At 35.2% G+C, this 23,098-nt stretch overlaps 2 protein-coding genes across 2 annotated transcripts in view; one reads left to right on the forward strand and one right to left on the reverse strand.

The window, feature by feature from the left end:
- The window catches only part of LOC100369089 (E3 ubiquitin-protein ligase TRIM23-like), a 21,890-nt gene extending 5,170 nt beyond the window's left edge, over positions 1-16,720 (forward strand). Inside the window, exons 2-10 of the mRNA XM_085503258.1 lie at positions 910-1,191; positions 1,694-1,969; positions 4,034-4,216; positions 8,483-8,698; positions 9,637-9,771; positions 10,438-10,567; positions 10,829-10,939; positions 14,143-14,267; positions 15,427-16,720. Coding sequence (XP_085359384.1) covers positions 910-1,191; positions 1,694-1,969; positions 4,034-4,216; positions 8,483-8,698; positions 9,637-9,771; positions 10,438-10,567; positions 10,829-10,939; positions 14,143-14,267; positions 15,427-15,606 — 1,638 coding nt within the window. The 3' untranslated portion in view covers positions 15,607-16,720. The remainder of the gene's footprint in view (positions 1-909; positions 1,192-1,693; positions 1,970-4,033; positions 4,217-8,482; positions 8,699-9,636; positions 9,772-10,437; positions 10,568-10,828; positions 10,940-14,142; positions 14,268-15,426) is intronic.
- A 1,129-nt stretch (positions 16,721-17,849) lies between these two features.
- Positions 17,850-22,729, reverse strand: LOC100369231 (neuronal pentraxin-1-like). Its single transcript, XM_085503260.1, has 4 exons — positions 22,115-22,729; positions 21,312-21,633; positions 20,915-20,997; positions 17,850-18,031 (listed from the first exon to the last, which is right to left on the reverse strand). Exons 1-4 carry the CDS (start codon positions 22,641-22,643, stop codon positions 17,982-17,984), a joined length of 984 nt encoding a protein of 327 aa, XP_085359386.1. The 5' UTR covers positions 22,644-22,729; the 3' UTR covers positions 17,850-17,981.
- Between the last annotated feature and the right edge of the window lie 369 nt (positions 22,730-23,098).

Genomic DNA, 23,098 nt, shown 5'->3' on the forward strand with positions numbered 1-23,098 from the left:
TTACAAGGTGATAACCATTGTAATTTCTCTACATAGGTATTGGAGTGTGGTGAGGTGTTCACATTACAAGGTGATAACCATTGTAATTTCTCTACATAGGTATTGGAGTGTGGTGAGGTGTTCACATTACAAGGTGATAACCATTGTAATTTCTCTACATAGGTATTGGAGTGTGGTGTTTGTGGTGAGGTGTTCACATTACAAGGTGATAACCATTGTAATTTCTCTACATAGGTATTGGAGTGTGGTGAGGTGTTCACATTACAAGGTGATAACCATTGTAATTTCTCTACATAGGTATTGGAGTGTGGTGAGGTGTTCACATTACAAGGTGATAACCATTGTAATTTCTCTACATAGGTATTGGAGTGTGGTGAGGTGTTCACATTACAAGGTGATAACCATTGTAATTTCTCTACATAGGTATTGGAGTGTGGTGTTTGTGGTGAGGTGTTCACATTACAAGGTGATAACCATTGTAATTTCTCTACATAGGTATTGGAGTGTGGTGTTTGTGGTGAGGTGTTCACATTACAAGGTGATAACCATTGTAATTTCTCTACATAGGTATTGGAGTGTGGTGTTTGTGGTGAGGTGTTCACATTACAAGGTGATAACCATTGTAATTTCTCTACATAGGTATTGGAGTGTGGTGTTTGTGGTGAGGTGTTCACATTACAAGGTGATAACCATTGTAATTTCTCTACATAGGTATTGGAGTGTGGTGTTTGTGGTGAGGTGTTCACATTACAAGGTGATAACCATTGTAATTTCTCTACATAGGTATTTGAGTGTGGTGAGGTGTTCACATTACAAGGTGATAACCATTGTAATTTCTCTACATAGGTATTGGAGTGTGGTGAGGTGTTCACATTACAAGGTGATAACCATTGTAATTTCTCTACATAGGTATTGGAGTGTGGTGTTTGTGGTGAGGTGTTCACATTACAAGGTGATAAGGTGCCAAGACTATTACTATGTGGACACACATTTTGCCATGACTGTTTGACAAGACTACCAACACATGGACGATCGCTTCACTGCCCACTTGACAGACAAGTCACCGAACTTGGTGATTCTGGAATATGGGGTTTAAAGAAGAATTTTGCCCTTCTGGAGTTATTGGAAAAACTGCAGTTATCACGAGATCTGACAGCAGCTGAGCAAAATGAGAGCACCAATGACAATGAGGTATGTACTTTCCTTTCAGTGCTTGGTTTTGGGTTATCTTGTACCGTAGCTACCATATGTATTATAAAAAGGGGGGTGATCTACATTGATTCATTTCCAGGTCAACAGCTTGGGTTGTAAAAGAAGCATGTAGGTATCCATGGTATTTAGGTATCCATGTTGCCTTTGAAAGTTTACAAAATTTTTAGCTCAAACTCGTAATTTTTTTATATTTTGCAAACCCCACATCACAATAACTCTGATATGATTGTAATATATCATTCAATATATGGTACTATTTAAAGCATATTAATTAAGGTTGTGGACCACGATGTGTTAATGCATTGATGTTCTAGGGTCTATGTTAATCTCTTATAAATTTGAGAGACAAATAAAATAATCAAATCAAAGATAATACACATACTCTAGCATTATTCTCCCCAATTGCTGTACCAGGTTTAATTCCTAGATATGTTACCATGGTTATTGGCATTTCATTGTTTTTGTTTGCTTTAATTATTAGGTTATTTCCTGCGATGAAAATGAAGAACACACAGCTAGTGTTTATTGTTTAATCTGCAGTACACATCTATGTTCAGAGTGCTCTGAATCATCTCATTCAACACGAACATTAGCCAAACATAAACGAGTTCCATTATCAGAAAAGCCGAGAGAGAGGCCAACATGTCCAGACCATCCAACACAGCTGTTAGAATTCTGCTGCCTTGAGAAAGATTGTGAAAGAAATCCTCTCATCTGTATATTCTGTAAAGATTATGGAAGCCATCGAGGACATAAGGTAAAATAAGATGCACATCGTCATATATGGGGAAATTATTAAATTTGTGGGTACTCAGGTTTGGGGAAAATTATTACATTATGGGTATCAGATATAGGAAAATTATTAAATTTTTGGGTATCAGATATGGGGAAATTATTAAATTAATGGGTACTCATTTATGGGAAAATTATTAAATTTATGGGTACTCAGATATGGGAAAATTATTACATTATGGGTATCAGATATTGGAAAATTATTAAATTTTTGGGTATCAGATATAGGAAAATTATAAAAATTTTGGGTATCAGATATGGGAAAATTATTAAATTTATGGGTACTCAGATATGGGAAAATTATTAAATTTATGGGTATTCAGATATGGGAAAATTATTACATTTATGGTATCAGATATGGGAAAATTATTACATTTATGGGTATTAGATACAGGAAAATTATTACATTTATGGGTACTCAGATATGAGAAAATTATTACATTATGGATATCAGATATGGGAAAATTATTAAATTTTTGGGTATCAGATATGGAAAAATTATTACATTATGGGTATCAGATATGGGAAAATTATTACATTTATGGGTATCAGATATGGGAAAATTATTAAATTTTTGGGTATCAGATATAGGAAAATTATAAAATTTTTGGGTATCAGATATGGGAAAATTATTAAATTTATGGGTACTCAGATATGGGAAAATTATTAAATTTATGGGTACTCAGATATGGGAAAATTATTACATTTATGGTATCAGATATGGGAAAATTATTACATTTATGGGTATTAGATACAGGAAAATTATTACATTTATGGGTACTCAGATATGAGAAAATTATTACATTATGGATATCAGATATGGGAAAATTATTAAATTTTTGGGTATCAGATATGGAAAAATTATTACATTATGGGTATCAGATATGGGAAAATTATTACATTTATGGGTATCAGATATGGGAAAATTATTAAATGTATGGGTACTCAGATATGGGAAAATTATTAAATTTATGGGTACTCAGATATGGGAAAATTATTAAATTTATGGGTACTCAGATATGGGAAAATCATTACATTATGGGTATCAGATATGGGAAAAATTATTAAATTTATGGGTACTCAGATATGGGAAAATTATTACATTATGGGTATCAGATATGGGAAAATTATTACATTTATGGGTACTCAGATATGGGAAAATTATTAAATTTATGGGTACTCAGATATGGGAAAATTATTAAATTCATGGGTACTCAGATATGGGAAAATTATTACATTTATGGGTACTCTGATATGGGAAAATTATTACATTATGGGTACTCTGATATGGGAAAATTATTACATTAATGGGTATTAGATATGGGAAAATTATTGAATTTTCGGGTATCAGATATGGGAAAATTATTAAATTTATGGGTATTAGATATGGGAAAATTATTACATTTATGGGTACTCAGATATGGGAAAATTATCAAATTTATGGGTACTCAGATATGGGGGAAATTATTACATTATGGGTATCAGATATAGGAAAATTATTAAATTTATGGCTACTCAGATATGGGGGAAATTATTACATTATGGGTACTCAGATATGGGGAAAATTATTAAATTTATGAGTACATACTCATGTATACACGTATGTCATTGTTTAATAAGTTGTTACATTTATCACAAACTTACTTAACAGTATGCTGACCTTATTTGCAAACTTGTTCTTTTTCCCAAAATTTGAGTTCTTTGAACATGCTGACGTCAAACAAAGAATTTTGCAAACAGAAAGTTTTGCACAGCCTTATTAACACACCCTTATTGAAAAACTATAAAACCATTTATTTTCACTTACATTTAATTTCACTATTTTGATGTTTTGAGCATGTTTACTATGTTTTTAATTTCACAATTTTGTCACAGAAGCAATGAGTTTACTTATCAGCAAAAAGAGCAAAATTAAAACCCAGTGAATAATTAATACATTTACAGTATTATTTGTTTGGCTATTGTTATACCACTCGTTTAGTGCATTAGTGGAGACTGTCAATAAAATTGTTTCTGTTTATATCCGCAGCATACGCTGGTAGAAAGTGAGGCTGACAATGTGCGTACGTCTATTATTGAGGCAACACAGCATATCCGAGTCTTTACTGAAGAAGTCACAGAATCCGCAAAACGCTTAACTACAATTATACAACAGGTTGAGGGGGGAATGCAAATGCTAGAACAGCCTGATGGAATGGCAGAGCTCAGACAGGTCAGTCACCTCATAGTTGTAACTTGCAAACAATTTCCTGTATTCAAGGAGTCAAATGCTACAAATACGCCAACACACTCAAAGGTAGAAAAGAAATGGTATCTGGGGTATGAAAAATGTCACATTATGGTGAGAAAGCCAGAATGAGGCTACCGGTACTACTAGTTGACATTATGTAAATGCAACACAAGGGAATTTACATAATCTTCAATAGAGAGCACTGTATAGCTGATCTCTGATAAATGACTGTAGGATACTTTTTTTGACTCCTGTGTGCGAAAGCACAAAAGGGAGTCTTTGCAGTTACCCTGTCTGTATGTATGTATGTATGTATGTATGTATGTATGTATGTATGTATGTATGTATGTATGTATGTATGTATGTATGTCACTGTTTTTGTTCCACTGTTATCTCAAGAACCACTAATCAAATTTTGGTGAAACTTGGTACATAGATGCTCTGGGATAATGCGCAGAGTTGATTAGGTTTTGGTAAAAATTTATGAATATTAATTACCTAATTTGCATGATAATTAGCTGATTTTTAGCTGTTCCAAGACTGTTCCACTGATATCTGAAGAACCACTCATTGGATTTTGATGAAACTTGGCACATGGATGCTCTGAAGTAGTGCGCAGATTTGATTAGTTTTGGGTAAAAATCTATGAATATTAATTATCTAATTTGAATGATAATTAACTGATTTCAAGCTGTTCCATGACTGTTCCACTGATATTTGAAGAACCACTCATTGGATTTCAATGAAACTTGGCACAGGGATGCTCTGAACCAATACGCAAATTTGATTAGTTTTGGGTAAAAATCTATAAATATTAATTACCTAATTTGCATGATAATTAGCTGATTTTTAGCTGTTCCAAGACTGTTCCACCGATATCTGAAGAACCACTCATTGGATTTTGATGAAACTTGGCACATGGATGCTCTGAAGTAGTGCGCAGATTTGATTAGTTTTGGGTAAAAATCCATAAATATTAATTATCTAATTTGAATGATAATTAACTGATTTCAAGCTGTTCCATGACTGCTCCACTGATATTTGAAGAACCACTCATTGGATTTCAATGAAACTTGGCACAGGGATGCTCTGAACCAATACGCAAATTTGATTAGTTTTGGGTAAAAATCTATAAATATTAATTACCTAATTTGCATGATAATTAACTGATTTTAAGTTGTTCTATGACTGTTCCACTGATTTTTGAAGAACCACTCATTGGATTTCAATTAAACTTGGCACATGGATGCTCTGAACTAATGCGCAGATTTGATTAGTTTTGGGTAAAAATCTGTTAATATTATTAATTACTTAATTTACATAATGATTAATCAATTTTCGGCTTTTCCACTGATATCTCAAGTACTAATCATAACATTTCAATAAAACTTGGTACATAGATGTCATATGACACTGCACAGACCTGGTAGTGTTTAGGGTAATATCAGTACATATTAATTACCTAATTTGCATAATTAATTAATTTTCAGCTTTTGATATTTCAAGTAGTAATGATCACATTTCAATGAAACTTAGTACATAGTTACTTGAGGACTGTGCAGAGACCTAATTAGTTTTTGGGTAAATATTTGTGCATATTAATCACCTTATTAGCATAATTAGTTAATTTTTAGCTTTTCACCTGATACTAATCATCACATTTCAATGAGACTTGTGACATTTTCTAGGACTATGCAGAGACCAGATTAATTTTGGGATAAATAAGTGTGCCTATTAATTACCTAATTTGCATAATGAGTTAATGTTTTGCTGTTCTATGGCTGTTGCACTGATGTCTACAAACCACTCATTGGATTTCAATGAAACTTTTAAAGAGTACCCATCACATTTCAATGAACCTAGGACTATACACCATATTAGTTTTTGGTAAATATGTATGCTTCTTAATCACTTAATTAACATAATTAATTAATACTGATATCTCAAGTATTGATCATCACATTTGAATAAAACTTGGTACATAAATGCTCTAGGACAATAGGCAGCCTGATTAATTTTGGGTTAAAATCTGTTCATATTAACTCTCTAATTAGCATAATAATTAATATTTTTTGGGTTCTAATCACATTTCAATGAAACTTGGTACATTGTGCAGACCTTATTAGTTTTACACTTAAATCTGTTCATATCAGTTACCTGATTTACATAATTAGTTTTCAGCTATTCCATCAATATCTCAAGTACAAGTAATTTTGAATTAATTTTTAATATGTCTTCAATACTCTCAGCACACGGGAGTTCTTTCTAAGCTTTCTTTGATTTCACTTGGAATTAATTTTTGCTGAAGGAATGATTCAGTGAAAATAAAATCCACTAAATATATACTGTTGTTCCTATATTTTATATTCAACTCATCAAAAAATCAGTAAATATAAACTCCATACAAAACACCCAAAAAGTCTATTCAGCGAAAATAAATTCCAGGTAAAATAAAGTCTTTTACAGTACTCTACATGTAGCTAGCAATTAACCAAATATTTCTAACAAATGTAACCCTTGGAATGCTGCCAACATTTGGGTTTAACTTTTTCAATATTTTTCCATATTATTTTATAATTTCTTTGTTAATTTGCAGTATTGCAGTATTGCAGTATTGATAATTCTAAGAATTCAGTTGCTCTCGTACTTTTGGATCTTTCAGCCGCTTTTGATACTGTGAATCACAGGATTCTCATCGATAGGTTGAGATCAAATTTTGGTTTAAATGGTCTCATCATCAAATGGTTTGAGTCGTATTTGAGTAACCGCATTCAAAAAGTGAAAATTGGAAATGTATTTTCTGATATGACGTCTATATTAGAAACCGGTGTTCCACAGGGCTCCGTCTTAGGGCCATTATTGTTCTCAATGTACATGCGTCCATTGGGCGAGTTATTGCGACGTCACGGCGTAAAATATCATTTTTACGCCGATGACACACAGATTTATTTATCGGTTTCTGAAGATGATCAAATTCGCGCCCGGGTGATACTTCAGACATGTATTCAAGACGTTAGCGATTGGATGTCTTGTAATTTCCTACTTTTGAATGTGTCGAAAACTGAATTTGTGTGCATGTCGTCTCGGAGATTCTCACAAGACTCGTGTCCTTTGTCTAGTATCGCAATTGGTGAAGAATTGGTTAGTGCTTCGTCAAGTGCTAGAAACTTAGGTGTCTTGTTTGATTCGCAGCTATCTATGGAAACACACATTTCTACTATTTGTAGATCTGGATATTCCCATCTAAGAAATATTAATCGTATTCGTAAATCATTATCCCAATCTGATACTGAAAAGTTGGTACATGCATTCATATCTTCTCGCTTAGACAGCTGTAATTCATTATTGTCTGGTCTCCCTGTAACTAAGATAAAACCTCTTATTCGTGTACAAAATGCAGCAGCCCGCCTTGTCACTCGTGCTCGAAAATATGACCACATTACAGACATTTTTATTAAACTTCATTGGTTACCAGTTGTACAAAGAATCAATTTCAAATTACTTTTACTAGTGTATAAATCTTTGTATGGTTTTGCCCCAAATTATCTATGTGAATTAATCGAATTTTATGTACCTAGTCGTAGTTTAAGATCTGAATCAAAGTTTCTTATTAAAACTCGTCAGGTGTGTAGTAAAAAGTCCAAGGTGTTATACAAAGACCGTGCTTTTGAAAATTTAGGTCCTAAACTTTTTAATGAATTACCTCTGTCTGTTCGTTCTAGTCCTTCAGTAGACATTTTTAAATCCAGACTGAAAACGCACTTATTTAAATGTGCTTTTAATATTTGACTGATTGTTTATTGTATCAGCGCCTTTGATCTTCATATGTTGGAATTGTTGCGCTTAATTAAATAAAGTTATTATTATTATTATTATTAATTTTCAACCAAATGTAGGTATGTAATGTTTCCATAGGCTGCAGCTCAAAATTGAAAAAAATAAAATCAATTAAGTTGGTTTATTGTGTGAAAAGTGGCAAGAGTTGATTACATTAACATAATGGTGCTTGAACATTTTAAAATTCCTATGCTCATGATTTTAGTTTGTGATCACATTGAATATGGCCAACCAGCAGCCATTTTAGACAAAAACATCTTTGTATCCAAATATTGAAATGATGTCTGTAATTGCTTTTTATCTCAGTTACTTGGTGTCAAAGGACGCTAAATTATTGTTAGAGTCAGTTACAATGATTTGTTACACAATGCATATTTATATCTTTTACCTATTTATATTATGATACTATAGGTGACGGGTACCGCAGAGATGTCTAGAACTCGTGTGCGTGATTATTTTAATGAATTACATGAAGCACTCTATAGACAGGAAGAGGTTGCTATTAGTGTAGTGGATACACATGTGAGAGAGAAATTGCGAACTTTGCGACAACAACAAGAAGACTTGGCTATAGTACTGTCTCAAACTAGCGCTATTTGCTTACAATGGGAAAGGGTATTACAGCAGGTAAGGCGTTTGCTTCCAATCATATTCCCTTTAAACATTGCACACCGCAAACTGACTATGCTGCTAGATCTGCGCTCATCAGTGAACAAAAATCATTTTGTCATTTATTGTTTCTTGGGAGTGCCTGAGGCAATACTATTCAAACTTTGTATAAACATTCCACATCTAGGACACTCTTAGAACAAAGGTAAAAAATGAACAAGTACTTCATAAAAGCTGCACTTTTGAATTCTGATGAACTAACCAATTTTAATTTTGGATTTGGTAAAATTTGACCGACTATAGGCTATTTTTAATATAATACAAAATGGTATCCCATCTTATTGTTCTTGTTGATTTTTTGTTTAATTTCAATTACCGGGTAAACACGATACAGTAATTACAGATGATTGATTCACATACTGCTTTTTGAGCTCCGCTGTCATCAAAGATGACTAGTCGTCGCCTGTCTATTGTACAGCATATGCCGTCCGTCAACTTTTATAACTTCTTCTCCCAAATCATATAGCACAGCTACCTTAGGTTGTCCTCTGTCAGATTTGTTCATTTCATGACATCACATCCAAATCTCTATTTGTTGGGAATATTTTTGTTCAAAAATGATTTTTTCAACAACTGCTTGTCAGATTGCATTGAAATTTGGCATGAACGTTCTTGACATGTACTAGACTCTGATTTACTAATTTTATGAGACCATATGCAAGTGTCTATTTTTAATAAATATTTTTTGGGTTTTTGTGCTCACTTTTGCATATTTTTTACTTCTTCTCCAAAACCTCCTGCCAGATTGCTTTGAGATTCACAATGTAGATACAGATTTGTTCATTTGGGGAAGATATCTCTATTTTTGTGAAAGTCATGATCTTGGAAATTCATGAATTGGTTTATGATGTAAAGAAAGTTGCTAATAATAACTAATGTAGTAACTCCATGTACAGGACAATGCCAGAGTGGTTATGGCTAAGCATGATGTGAATAACTTGGTGGAAACTTTGCATCAACAACAACAGCTGTTGACAGAGTTATCAGAGCATATCCCAGTAGATGCTACTATACCAATGACATTTACTAAGGTAAGCATCACTTACTATTACAGCTTTCCATGTGCTCAGAATCTAATGATACCATATTATCTAATTTGAGTCTCCAGTAAGAAAAACATACAAACCCAAAATTAGATGCTGGATCATTAAAATATAACTTTGTGTGAACATCGACACACCTCTGTCATTTATGTAAGTGCATATACCCGGTATTACTAAAACAAAAAATATGGTATTGTATCATATCTATTTACGTAATAAATATGTAGTAAATATTTCGTAGTAAATATGGTACCTGTATTTAATACAGTGGTTACTTTGTTAAGCTGTGGGCCGTCAAAGACATAACATCCTACTAAATTTATTGATGCAAACTGTGTGCATGTATTTAGTTCAAATGAACAATGAAATTAGAGAAAAATACCTAACAATATGCAAAATACTGTGAAATACTTTATTTTCGCTATTTTCTGTATTTTACATTCCACTCGTCAAAAATCAGTGAAAGTAAATTCCATACAAAACACCCAAAAAGTTTTTTCAGTGACAATTAATTCCAGCTAAAGTAAAGTATTTTACAGTATTGCACACAGTAATTAGGTAGAAACAACTGTGGTATTTAAAGGATTTATAAGAGCTTGGGCTTCCTTGGTTCTTTGTTAAAATAAATAATTCTTTTGTGTGATTTAAATACAGGACAATAGAGTTCATATTGGTCCAAAGTTAGAAATGAGAGTGGTGACTTTGGGGTTGGATAATGCTGGCAAAACTACTATATTGTTTAAACTGAAGCAGAATGAGTTCATACAAACTATACCTACTATTGGTAAGTTAATCTTACGTGTACAACAAAACCTTCTGTCTCCAGAAATGGGTTCTTATTCTAGAAGTTAGTTGGTTTTAAAAATTTAATATTTACAAATAAAATTTTTGCCCGGAATTCATGCCAAAAAATCACATGCAGGCACACAACTAGTATTAGCCTGAATGCTCAAAACTAAAATTGTTGTAATGTATTATTTGAAAGGGGAGGGAACATTATGCATACTATCTCTTATATTTATATTTATTGTGTGTTTATTTAAAGGTTTTAATGTTGAGACTGTGGAATACAAGAATCTCAAGTTCACTATTTGGGATGTTGGTGGCAATACTAAGCTACGCCCCCTATGGAAACATTACTATCTGAATACACAAGGTTAGTAGTCATCTTGTATTGGATTGTTTGCTACAGACCAAGGTCATATGTATGTAAATAGGTCTCTATGTGGTAGTTGAGCGTGGTAACTAAGCGTCTCAGTTTTCATGAAGATACGAGTTGAGCGTGCGTTCACTTTCAAAAGTAAGCGTGGAGCCAAACAATGGAAAGCTTGAGTGCACTCACTTTTAAAAGTAAGCGTGGCACAGTCCCTCTATCACCTCTGATATAGGGACTGTGGTCTAACTTAAGTTAAAGAATCCAATCTGGATTCACATGAGCAGGACGTTTGTTGAAAATGACGCAACCGTATTTAATTAAATATTCACGCAGTTTGAACCCTATGACCTTGTAAGATGGGCGCGTCTGGTAATGAGGGACTACGCTCACTTTTACGTGTCATAGTAGGCATGGGACCTGAGAAGTGCGCATGTCTGATTTCAAGTAACCACAAGTTGCCAGTGTATACATGAAGTTTTTGCGAGTACTATTTTGATTTACGCAAAATAAATGCCGGGATCGGCTACAATTATATTTAATAGTGATAAAGATGCAACTCTGGTGTTTGTTTTGTCTTGAGTGTTTTCATTTGTCGGCGTCTGTAAACAACACTCAGTGACAACAATTGTTATACACACTTGCATGAGCCAAACAATGGAATGCTTGAGTGCGCTCACTTTTAAAAGTAGGCGTGGGGACAAACCATGGAATGCTGGAATGAAAGCTACGCTCAGTTTAACATGAAGTTGATACAAGTCCACATATTCACATGAGAGAACGTTTGTTAAAACAAAGCAGCCATGTTTAATTAAATATTCACGCAGTTTGTCTAATTTCTGAAGATGCGAGTTGAGTGTACGCTTACTTTCAAAATTGGGCATGGAGCCACACAATGGAATGCTTGAGATAGTTTACTTGTAAATTGAAGTCTTGTGGCGCAATTAACACCTCGACCGAAGTGTGACCACCTTATTGTTTATTGTGTGATCGGCTCCGTTTTACGTTACAGATGGATGAATGGAGATGTCTGTTTCTGTCACTTGTAGACAACTAACCAGTAGAGTCCCAACAAATATGGGGTGGAATGAGAAGCATTATATGTATCAATAAATCTGTTTCCATGTCCGTTAGATAAATACGACCAAGTAAATATTGAGTTTTCATTAGAATATAAGCGTTCTAGTGACATAGTGTGTGCATAGCTCCGATGTTTTGCCGCACGTCAAAGTATCGGCTTATTTGTTATCACAGTGGGTGACTGTTGTGTTTTAAATTCAGACAAAAATCATCACGGTTATAGACAAAATGCCAGTACCTGGTGATTGTTTTTTTATGCGAGGTTACAACGGGTAGAGTTGTTTTTAATTCCAGCTGAGGTCACAAACCCAGGATGGCATTTGGTGATTGACACTGTGACGCGATGTCCAACATTGAAAGCCAATGACTACCCCCACCATGCCCACTCCAGACCCTGTTGAAGGAAATGAACGGTTTCATAGTACCTTTTCAACAAATAGATTGATAATTGCCGTCACTATTTTGCTACAGTTTTAGGAAGTGTTAATAAATATTGTTTCGTCACATTGCTACATTTATTTTGTTATTGCACGTCATATTTAATAAAGGTAAGTATATTTGACTGGTGAAGATGGATATACATGTTATCAAAAGTAAAATCCAGAAGGGGTACAATTATGCGAAGTACTGTATGCAATGCGTCCAACTCGAGGTCGTAGAAAGAGAGCGTACACTCACTTGTAAAAGTTGGCATGGGAAAAACAATGGAATTACACAGTTTGGGGAGTACATGCATGACTCATTACAAGAAACCAGAATTATTTTACGCACACTTTAGTCGCCATTGTATGCATAGAGTTTTTAAATGCCGGGGTCGACCACCGAATACAATATAGTAATTTAATAGATGCAACTGGATGCTACGCTGATGTTAGTTTTGACCGATTATTTTTATTTGTCGGCATCTATATCGACGCTCAATGATTATACAACCGTTTTCAAATGTATTTTTAACGCTACAGAAAAGCAACATAAACCAAAGTAACAGAAAAGCAGCCTATGTGTATATGGCGACCAATGTAGTCTCGATCAAATGTGTATTTTACATGTAAATTTATATTTTCATGAGGGTCAACCAATCAAAGCCAACTGATTCGTAACTGTACGATCACGAAATGATTCACGCACAATGCATAAATGTTGCGACGTGCAACTTTGCACTACCATTGCTGTAGTATCAATATATGAAGGTTGATCCGGACATATGAGCAAAAGGGAATGTACATTTCATTAATAAAACTTCTTGTATGTGTGCACACTTTCACTTCATGCAAGTGTGCGCAACAACTCATTGTCACTGAGCGTTGTTTACAAACGGCGACAAATGAAAACACTCAAGACAAAACAAACGTCAGAGTTGTAAGTATATCTTTATTGCTATCGTATCCCATTTGAGATCTTGATATAAAATACAATAAAGTTGTAGGTCCCATGCCTACTATGACACGTAAAAGTGAGCGTAGTCCCTCATTACCAGACGCGTCTATCTTACAAGGTAATAGGATTTAAATTGCTTGAATATTTAATTAAATATGGTTGCGTCAGTTTTAACAATTGTCCTGCTCATGTGAATCCAGACCTCTGAAACGAACTTGTATCAACTTCATGTTAAACTGAGCGTAGCTTACTTTTGAAAGTGAGCGTATGTTCAACTCGTATCTTCGTGAAAACTGAGACGCTTAGTTACCGCTATCAACTACCACATAAAGACTCATTTACATACCTCAAGGTCACTGTGATCGGTACCTTGTATTGGTTTGTTTGCTACAGACTAAGGTCACTGTGATCGGTACTTTATATTGGTTTGTTTGCTAGAGACCAAGGTCACTGTGATCAGTTCATTCTGAGCAGTTGAAGTTGAAAATACTATTGTATAGTGTGTTTTTCACTTTCAACGTAATCAATGCACTCCAAGCACAGTAGTAGTTGGTTTATGAGTAAATCTTACATGCAATGTCAATCTTATGAATTCATCAGTAGAACACAAATGGAAATAAGGCGAGATAGACATAATTATTGTGACTTCCTCTGTGCAATGTATAGCATCCATTCCTTGCATCTCTCAGAAGATCCCTCACTCAGGGATTTGAACAAAACTACTAGATTGTACAATGTTTGTATTACAGCTATAATATTTGTGATTGACAGTAGTGATAGTCATCGACTACATGAATCTTATGAAGAGTTGTCAAAGTTACTGACAGAAAGAGAGCTTCGAGATGCTTTACTTTTAGTCTTTGCAAGTAAACAGGTAATAATTCAAATATTTCTGTTATTCAAATCAGCATCAGATATCAAACATTTGAGTCATTCAAACCACCACATTGAGGATCAGATATCAAACATTTGGGTCTTTCAAACCACCATATTGAGGGTCAGATATAAAACATTTGGGTTAATCAAACCCCACCATATCGAGGATCAGATATCAAACATTTGGGTCAATCAAATCACCATATTTAGGGTCAGATATCAAACATTTGAGTCATTCAAACCAGCATATTTAGGATCAGATATCAAACATTTGGGTCAGTCAAACCACCATATTGAGGGTCAGATATACAACATTTGGGTCAATCAAATCACCATATTTAGGGTCAGATATCAACCATTTGGGTCATTCAAACCACCATATTTAGGGTCTGATATGAAAGATTTGAGTCATTCAAACCACCATATTGAGGATCAGATATCAAATATATTTGGGTCATTCAAACCACCATATTGAGGATCAGATATCAAACATTTGGGTCATTCAAACCATCATATTGAAGGGTCAGATGTCAAACATTCAAGTCTTCAAACCACCATATTTAGGGTCAGATATCAAATATTTGGGTCAATCAAACCACCATATTGAGGGTCAGATATGAAACATTTGAGTCATTCAAACCACCATATTTAGGGTCAGATATCAAACATTTGTGTCATTCTAACCACCATATTTAGGGTCAGATATCAAACATTTCAGTTATTCAAACCACTGTATTTAGGGTCAGATATCAAATATTTGGGTCAATCAAACCACCATATTTTGGGTCAGATATCAAACATTTGGGTCATTCAAACCACCATATTTAGGGTTAGATATCAACCATTTGGGTCATTCAAACCACCATATTTAGGGTCAGATATCAAACATTTGGGTCATTCAAACCACCATATTTAGGGTTAGATATCAACCATTTGGGTCATTCAAACCACCATATTTAGGGTCAGATGTCAAATATATTTGGGTCATTCAAACCACTATATTGAGGGTCAGATGTCAAATATATTTGGGTCATTCAAACCACCATATTGAGGATCAGATATCAAATATATTTGGGTCATTCAAACCACCATATTTAGGGTCAGATATCATAATCATAGTTTATAGTATATCATCATATTTCCAATCCTTTTTGTAGGACCTGCCGTGTTCCATGTGTGTTGAAGAACTATCCCAGCGTCTGGAGTTGCACAAGTTATGTTGTGGACGTGTCTGGCACATCCAAGCATGTGATGCTCAAAGTGGAAACGGACTCTTGGATGGGTTAGATTGGTTGTCTCGACAACTGGTTGCTGCTGGTGTCCTTGATGTTGCATAGTGGACACCATGTTAACCAACCCACCCAGTCTACATCGAGGAATCTTACTATCTCGTATATATAATAACATCAACCACTGAGTTTATCCTCACAATGCACTTACTTATGTATATATATATATATATCAATATTTATTTGATAGCACTGTATATATTATTTCTAGTGAAGCGTTGCATGTCATGATAGACATTTACAGATGTCATGCTCATTTGCTTATGGTATAGTCATCATATTTTGTAAATGCACGTAGCATGGATGTGTTTGTAAAAAAAATGTATGAAAGACCAACACTTAATTTGTTATCAAGTTGAAAACAAATTTCCGCATTTCACCCAGTTGTTTTCAATTTTTCCCTCAAACAGTTGGAGGAATTGATATACTTATCTTGCAGTTAAGGGGTTGTTATACTTTTCATGTAGTTAAGGGGTTGTTATACTTTTCATGCAGTTAAGTGGTTGTTATACTTTTCATGCAGTTAAGTGGTTGTTATACTTCTCATTGTAGTTAAGGGGTTGTTATACTCTACTTTTCATGTAGTTTAAGGGTTGTTATATTTCTCATGTAGTTAAGGTGTGATATATTTCTCAGTTAAGGGGTTGTCAGATATACTTCTCATGCAGTTAGAGGGTACTACTCTACACATCATTTATCTCCTTCTGATAGGAACATCTAATAAGCTATTGTCTGGGCTTCTTCTGCTGACCTTTCACCCCCAGTTGCCACTGGTGAGGTACATTGAGATTTTGCTGGAACAAACTACATCACTTTTGTTTACCACCGTTTGCTACTAGAAAGGAATTTTAATCTAAAAACATGTCATCAGCCACAGTAAGGTTAACACAACATCATACAATAATTTTCTTATAAATAAGCGTATCTTTCTTTCTGAAAAATCTTCTTCTCAATTTCCAAGTGGCTAAACAAGTTGGTTGGCGAAGAAACACAATGTAAAAATAACAAACATGGATAACCCTCCACAGAAATCCAGGCTGTTAAATAAGTTGTGATGATGATTTTGCATCAAAATCATGTAATGCCTAGATCACACTGGATGTTCTCAAGGAATGTAACTTGCCTATCAAAATTCCAATAATAAAGCACTGTTTGAAGAGTTTGTGATGTAAATTGTTTGATGACAGTGTAATTGTTTTGTATCATTGCGGTTATAATCACCTCAACATTGGGTAAACAATGATGAAATAAAATACTACTTTGTGGTATTATTTTATTTGATATTGATGGCCCATTTCACACAATTATGTTTCACAGAGAGTCCCATAATTGTCATACCCACGATGTCCATATTTGATTGAGTTGTATAATTGACACTTTTGTATTATGATATAATAGTTATGTAAATGAGGTATATAATTGGTGATTTAGAGTTGGATATTCGTGTGCGATGAATGGAATGTCTGGCTGAAAGTTGATACTCAGTTATTCTATAATGTTCAAATATGATATAATAGTTATGTAAATGAGGTATATAATTGGTGATTTAGGGTTGGATATTCGTGTGCGATGAATGGAATGTCTGGCTGAAAGTTGATACTCAGTTATTCTATAATGTTCAAATATGATATAATAGTTATGTAAATGAGGTATATAATTGGTGATTTAGAGTTGGATATTCGTGTGCGATGAATGGAATGTCTGGCTGAAAGTTGATACTCAGTTATTCTATAATGTTCAAATATGATATAATAGTTATGTAAATGAGGTATATAATTGGTGATTTAGGGTTGGATATTCGTGTGCGATGAATGGATTGTCTGGCTGAAAGTTGATACTCAGTTATTCTATAATGTTCAAATATGATATAATAGTTATGTAAATGAGGTATATAATTTGTGATTTAGAGTTGGATATTCGTGTGCGATGAATGGATTGTCTGGCTGAAAGTTGATACTCAGTTATTCTATAATGTTCAAATATGATATAATAGAGTTATGTAAACAAGGTATATAATTGGTGATTTAGGGTTGGATACACAAAAATGATGAATTCAACCAAATTTCGTAACGGTTGGCTTAATGTTTCCAAACGGATTGGCTGACTGTGAAAGTTTTGTATTTTTACCCTGATTTGAAAAACCTGTCCTCAACTTGTCTCTCCATCTAGTTTCAAGTCGTGTTCAAGATGGCTGCCCCCATATACTAGTAGTTAATATTGGTAAATTGATCGCATATATTTTATTATCACGTGTATTCCAGCTGACTGTGAATAATGAGTGGCATACAAGATTCACTTCACTGATATTTTTTTATTTTCTAAATTACAGGTATATTGCTCTACATTTTGCTATACATATTAAGAATTCTCTCATGAAACTTGAGCTTGACTTCTTTGTGCAAGTCGTGAGTAAGACGATACAATTATTCATATATCACAACAATTTCGTCAGCGTCCTGATCACAGATAATTTCTAGAAGCAAACAAATATACAGATGCTTGAGCATTGACGTTAAAACATTTATTTTCCCCTAGAATGTTATCACAAATTAATTATTTCAAATCGAGACTGAATAGACCATTTTCCATTCACTGCGAGAATCACGCGTTATGCGTGAAATCGAACGTAAAAACAGGACAAACAAAGGTCATAGCGTCGTAGTGGCGTCAAACATTGCGTGGGATTCGACAAACGCGAAGTATTTTGGGGGACATTTCCATGCTTAACAAGTCATTGTCAATGACACGTCCCTGTTCCGTTCCTATTTGAGTGACAAATACATTCAAAGCAGATCATGACCGAAATGCACCTGCATATGTACAACACATTGTACTAAATCTGAACAAAATCCATCCATGCATGACTGAGATCTGGTTCCGGAATTGTGAAAATACGTGATTTTAATGCATTTTCGGTCTTAAAATGGCCATCATTCAGCTATTGTTAAGCGGATCATGAAACAAATGCACATATCTATTTGTGACATGATGCACCATGTGTGTGTGAAGTTTGAACTTGATCAATCCAGACATGTCTTGGATACGGATCCAGAACTAAATTCTTTAAGAAAATGGCCGCCAGTCAGCCATTTCGAACTTGATCCGGAAAAAAAAATGACGTGCATCAAGGTCCTATTATGTTTAATGTAAGTACCAAATTTGAACTGAGATCCGGGTCCGGAATGGTGAAAATGTGCGATTTTGATGCATTTTCGGCCTTAAAATGGCCGCTATTCGGCTATCGTTAATCGGATCATGAAAAAAATGCATGTGCATATGTCCCATATAATGTGTGATGTATGAGTGAAGTTTGAACATAATCGGTCCATGCATGTTCGAGATACAGGTGATCACGGACGGACGCACGGACGGACGGACGCACACAGGGCAAAACATAAGTCCCCGTTTTCGGACTCCGTCCGAACAGGGACTAATAATGTGCTGTCCACATTTGATGATAGGCAATTTTGATTAAGTAAGGGTATTCGGAAGCAATATTCCTCTGTCGAAGATCGGCCGGTCGATGTGAGTTACGGAATAAAGAAATTCTAGTTCAAAATCAAATCGTTCGATTTTTGCGGCAGACGTTCGACGCGCGTTTTTCATACATCTCGCGAGATCTCGCAATTGTACGGAAAATCACCTATTTTTACTGTGGGTGCAATTCTTAATTATAGCTGGAACAACATCCCTAAATACCCCTAGTCAGTCATTCAGTCGGCTACTTGCCTCACTGGCTTGCAAATTTGCCAACCACTTCACTTGTGATTGCAATACACTAATACATAACGCTCGTATATATACCACAGCTGAGAATATTTGTGGGTTTGTACTTCTCAGCAGAGACAGGCATTTCGGCCGTGGGTGTTTTGTAATCTTAATAATTATCTGTACGTTTTACGAATGAATACAAAAAAAGTAGTTTAAAGGGTGGTGGTTGTCGCGCTGCGCATGTGCGCCAGTTGTGTTGATAAACATTGATTTCCCACAATCCAATGTGCTCTTCAAAATCACGTATGAGGTTTGACCTGGGTGCGACTTGCACTGAATACCACCGGTGACTCCTTCGATACCATCCAATCACCTAAAAATGACCTAATTAAAGCTTGGAAACGTCTCAGTTTGTACTCGTTGATCTGCGCAACAGTCAAAATCACCATATTTGTTTATACGAGACCATATATCTCACGCATGTGTGGAGCGACGACAACTACTACTATGTGCAATCTTCCCAAGAAAACAAATTACAAGAGGCTGAAACACCCTCCTTTGAAAAAAAAATAATGGCCGAAATGTCCAGCATTTCTAAGCTTGAATTGTACATTGAAAAAGTTAAGCCAAATTCACGCTGAACGACTAACATAGAATAGGTGATTTTCCGTACAATTGCGAGATCTCGCGAGATGCATGAAAGACGCGCGTCGAACGTCTGCCGCAAAAATCGAACGATTTGATTTTGAACTAGAATTTCTTTATTTCGCAGCTTACATTGACCGGCCGATCTTCGACAGAGGAATATTGCTTCCGAATACCCTTACTTAATCGAAATTGCCTATCATCAAATGTGGACAGCACATTATTAAGCATGGAAATGTCCCCGAAATACTTTCGCGTTTGTCGAATCCCACGCGATGTTTGACGCGACTACGACGCTATGACCTTTGTTTAAACTGTTTTTACGTTCGATTTCACGCATAACGCGTGATTCTCGCAGTGAACGGAAAATGGTCTATTGACATTACGTTATGCAGATAGTTTCTCCATTAGATCTTCAGTATATATGTTCTTTTGGTGAATCTGGTATGAAGAAAATGACTGAAAACCGCTAGAGACACTGAAGTAACTCTTTGGGAAATGTTAGTAAAAATAAGTGTAACTTTTTAGTATTTCAACCACCCTACTTCCTTGGGAAAAATTCAGGCAAGGAAAAAAAGTAAGCTGCATAAAAATTAAACTTTTGCATTTCTTTCCACGGAGTTAGCTCAATTTCATGCATCACTGTGTGATTGTTGTGAGGGCTCTGGGTGAAACACGAAACTGTATATTGTTATATGGGATGAAGGAATTTTCCAGAAGTTAGAATTCGGCCTTGCCTTTTCCACTTCTATCTCCACTGGGATGGTGTACAAGAATGTTTTTTGATTTCCAAACAGTATGGGTATATACAATTGTTAAACAAAATATAATTTCATATGAACTTATTGTTTACTACATCATTTTGGTGATCATTTAAATTAACATTGATAACCTGTTGAATAATTTAATATTAAATTGTCTCACATGGTCCATGATTTGTAAGTATTTTATTGCATTGTTGAGAATCCATGTGTCGACTACAAATATAGCGGACACTTACCATATTCACATATATATCCCTTCAATGCCCCGCTAGAATTCAGTCCACAATAGTCATCGTCCCATTTTAGAAGTGCAGATTTCCTGATGAAACACAAATAAAATATGCAAATAAATGTAGCAGAAAACAATGGAATTTTGCAAATAACTTTTGAAACATGCATTTTTTTTATTCGTATTGCGTTTTCTTCAGTGTTTTTCGTCTTTGAGACTATCATTAGTTTAAGTGTGGTCATGGGAAATATGGTGTTTCCTCATTTGATGAGCAGTACGTTCACTACGTCATTAGTCACGTGCTTTCCTCATCACAGTAATACAAACTATTATTAACAAAAGTGGGAGTCTATGGTACAAATGAATTTCGAGTTGTAGTTCAATGATTAAAATGATTGTCTCACCATAGCTGAGCACATTGTTGACCATTGGGATCTTTTTGAGTGCTATTATTCGGTTGGTTGTTGGCCCATCTTGTGAAATCTCCTGGCATGAGCGGCGTTCCATCAGACCAGACAAAAGCTCCGTTCTCAATTCTGGAAAGTCCAAACCAGAATCCACGGCGTACATGTTCATCGACACCATTGTTTAAGATAAATCGACGCATCATTTTGTAAATAGGTTGAGTATTCATCATAGCAAGTCTGCCATATGTGTTATAGCAGCTTGATACAGCGTTTTGCCAGGAAACTTCCTCTGTATAGATGGTATAACGCTTACATGGAACTGAAATGAGAAATAAAAATTCTATTACTGAATGAAGTTTCAATTATATAATAATTAGTTGAAAATGTGTCTTGGATTTCAGATGTTTTAAATGGTCCCCATTTGGAATTATGACACAGCTCAGATTGTTTAAATAAAATTTTAAATACATTTTTCATTTAAAGCGGGAGGGTCATCACCTGCGCGCGCGCGGGAATTGAGTCACAAGTGACGATAACAACACACACTAAACTCCCGCGTATGCGCAGGTGACGACGCTCCCGCTTTAATGTACATGCTCGGTAGACAGTATAGATTACAGTTTAAAGCGCGGCTCCACATTCCCAGGGATTGCACCAGTGCGTCATGGGAAATGTAGAGCATGTACGTTTCTGAAATGAACATATAACTGCTACTTTACGCATGTATATGATTTACACGCGTGCAAGTACTGTTACAGAAAAATGCACTGTAAATTTGTTGACATTCATGATGTACTTACAGATATCAATAGGGGACAACACAGCGCTCCCATCGATGTATATGGAGTCAGACTTCCAGGAAAACACACTTCCTTCCATATATCCCAAACTGTCCGCGTAAACTTGTTGTATTTCAGTTTCATCAAGTACTCTGCTCCACATATTAAACATCGTGACTTCTCCGATTAGTGCTTGAAATGGCTCATATCCACCGCCTACCGAATCTTGTTCTTGGCCAAGACGCAGTGATCCATTTCCTTCGATAGTTTCGCCAGCACTTATCTGATCAACAGAACTAACTAACTCGCTGTTACCGTACAACTTTCGTTCGCCTCCGACTGATTGCCACGTGACACACACGTGATGCCACTCGCCATCATTTACTACATGATTAGTTGCACCACCATGTTCTCCTTTCACATACACTACCAAATTGTATGCACGGTAAATGGTGAATTCATTGCTTTGTCCATCGACAGCATAAGATACTGGCGTTCCTTGGTTCTCTGCACTCGTTTTCATCCAAATGCAAGCGGTCACTTCCACCATATCGGGTATATTTACTAGGTCAGTTACCCCTGGATCACCTATTTTCACTTCAGACAATTCATCGATAACAATTTTATCAGTTGCAACGTTTACTGAAATATAAGGATACAGTCGATATAATTTAGTTTGCTGTGTACTAACTAACTGTCACTATTTTAAGATAGAAGCCTGCTCATGAATTCAAATACCCAGAGTTTATCCATTTTTTTTAATATATTGTACTTCTAGGCAATATATAAATATTGATTTAAAAAAAGTTGGGGGTCACTAGCTAATTTTTTGTGAAAATGATGGTTGTATTTTGTTGGATAGTGACCATTTTGTCAGTATTATGGAGACATTAAGATGCGCATACGAGAATGGAAACGTCACCGCTTTGTGCATGACCTCCGCGCGAACCAATGACGTCATCGGTTGCCTGGTCGTACGGCAGTCGTTTTGAACGTGATCAAGGC

This window comes from Saccoglossus kowalevskii, chromosome 9 (genome assembly GCF_978046115.1).
Source record: "Saccoglossus kowalevskii chromosome 9, keSacKowa6.1, whole genome shotgun sequence".
Taxonomy (NCBI): domain Eukaryota; kingdom Metazoa; phylum Hemichordata; class Enteropneusta; family Harrimaniidae; genus Saccoglossus; species Saccoglossus kowalevskii.

Bases quoted from the DNA above. Each gene is read 5' to 3' on its own strand.
- LOC100369231 (XM_085503260.1), bottom strand. From the start codon at position 22,643: ATGGTGGAAGTGACCGCTTGCATTTGGATGAAAACGAGTGCAGAGAAC. The intron at 21,634-22,114 runs GTAAGTACATCA...TTCTCATTTCAG, and splicing joins GTTGTCCCCTATTGATATCT to TTCCATGTAAGCGTTATACC. The intron at 20,998-21,311 runs GTGAGACAATCA...GTGTTTCATCAG, and splicing joins CAACAATGTGCTCAGCTATG to GAAATCTGCACTTCTAAAAT.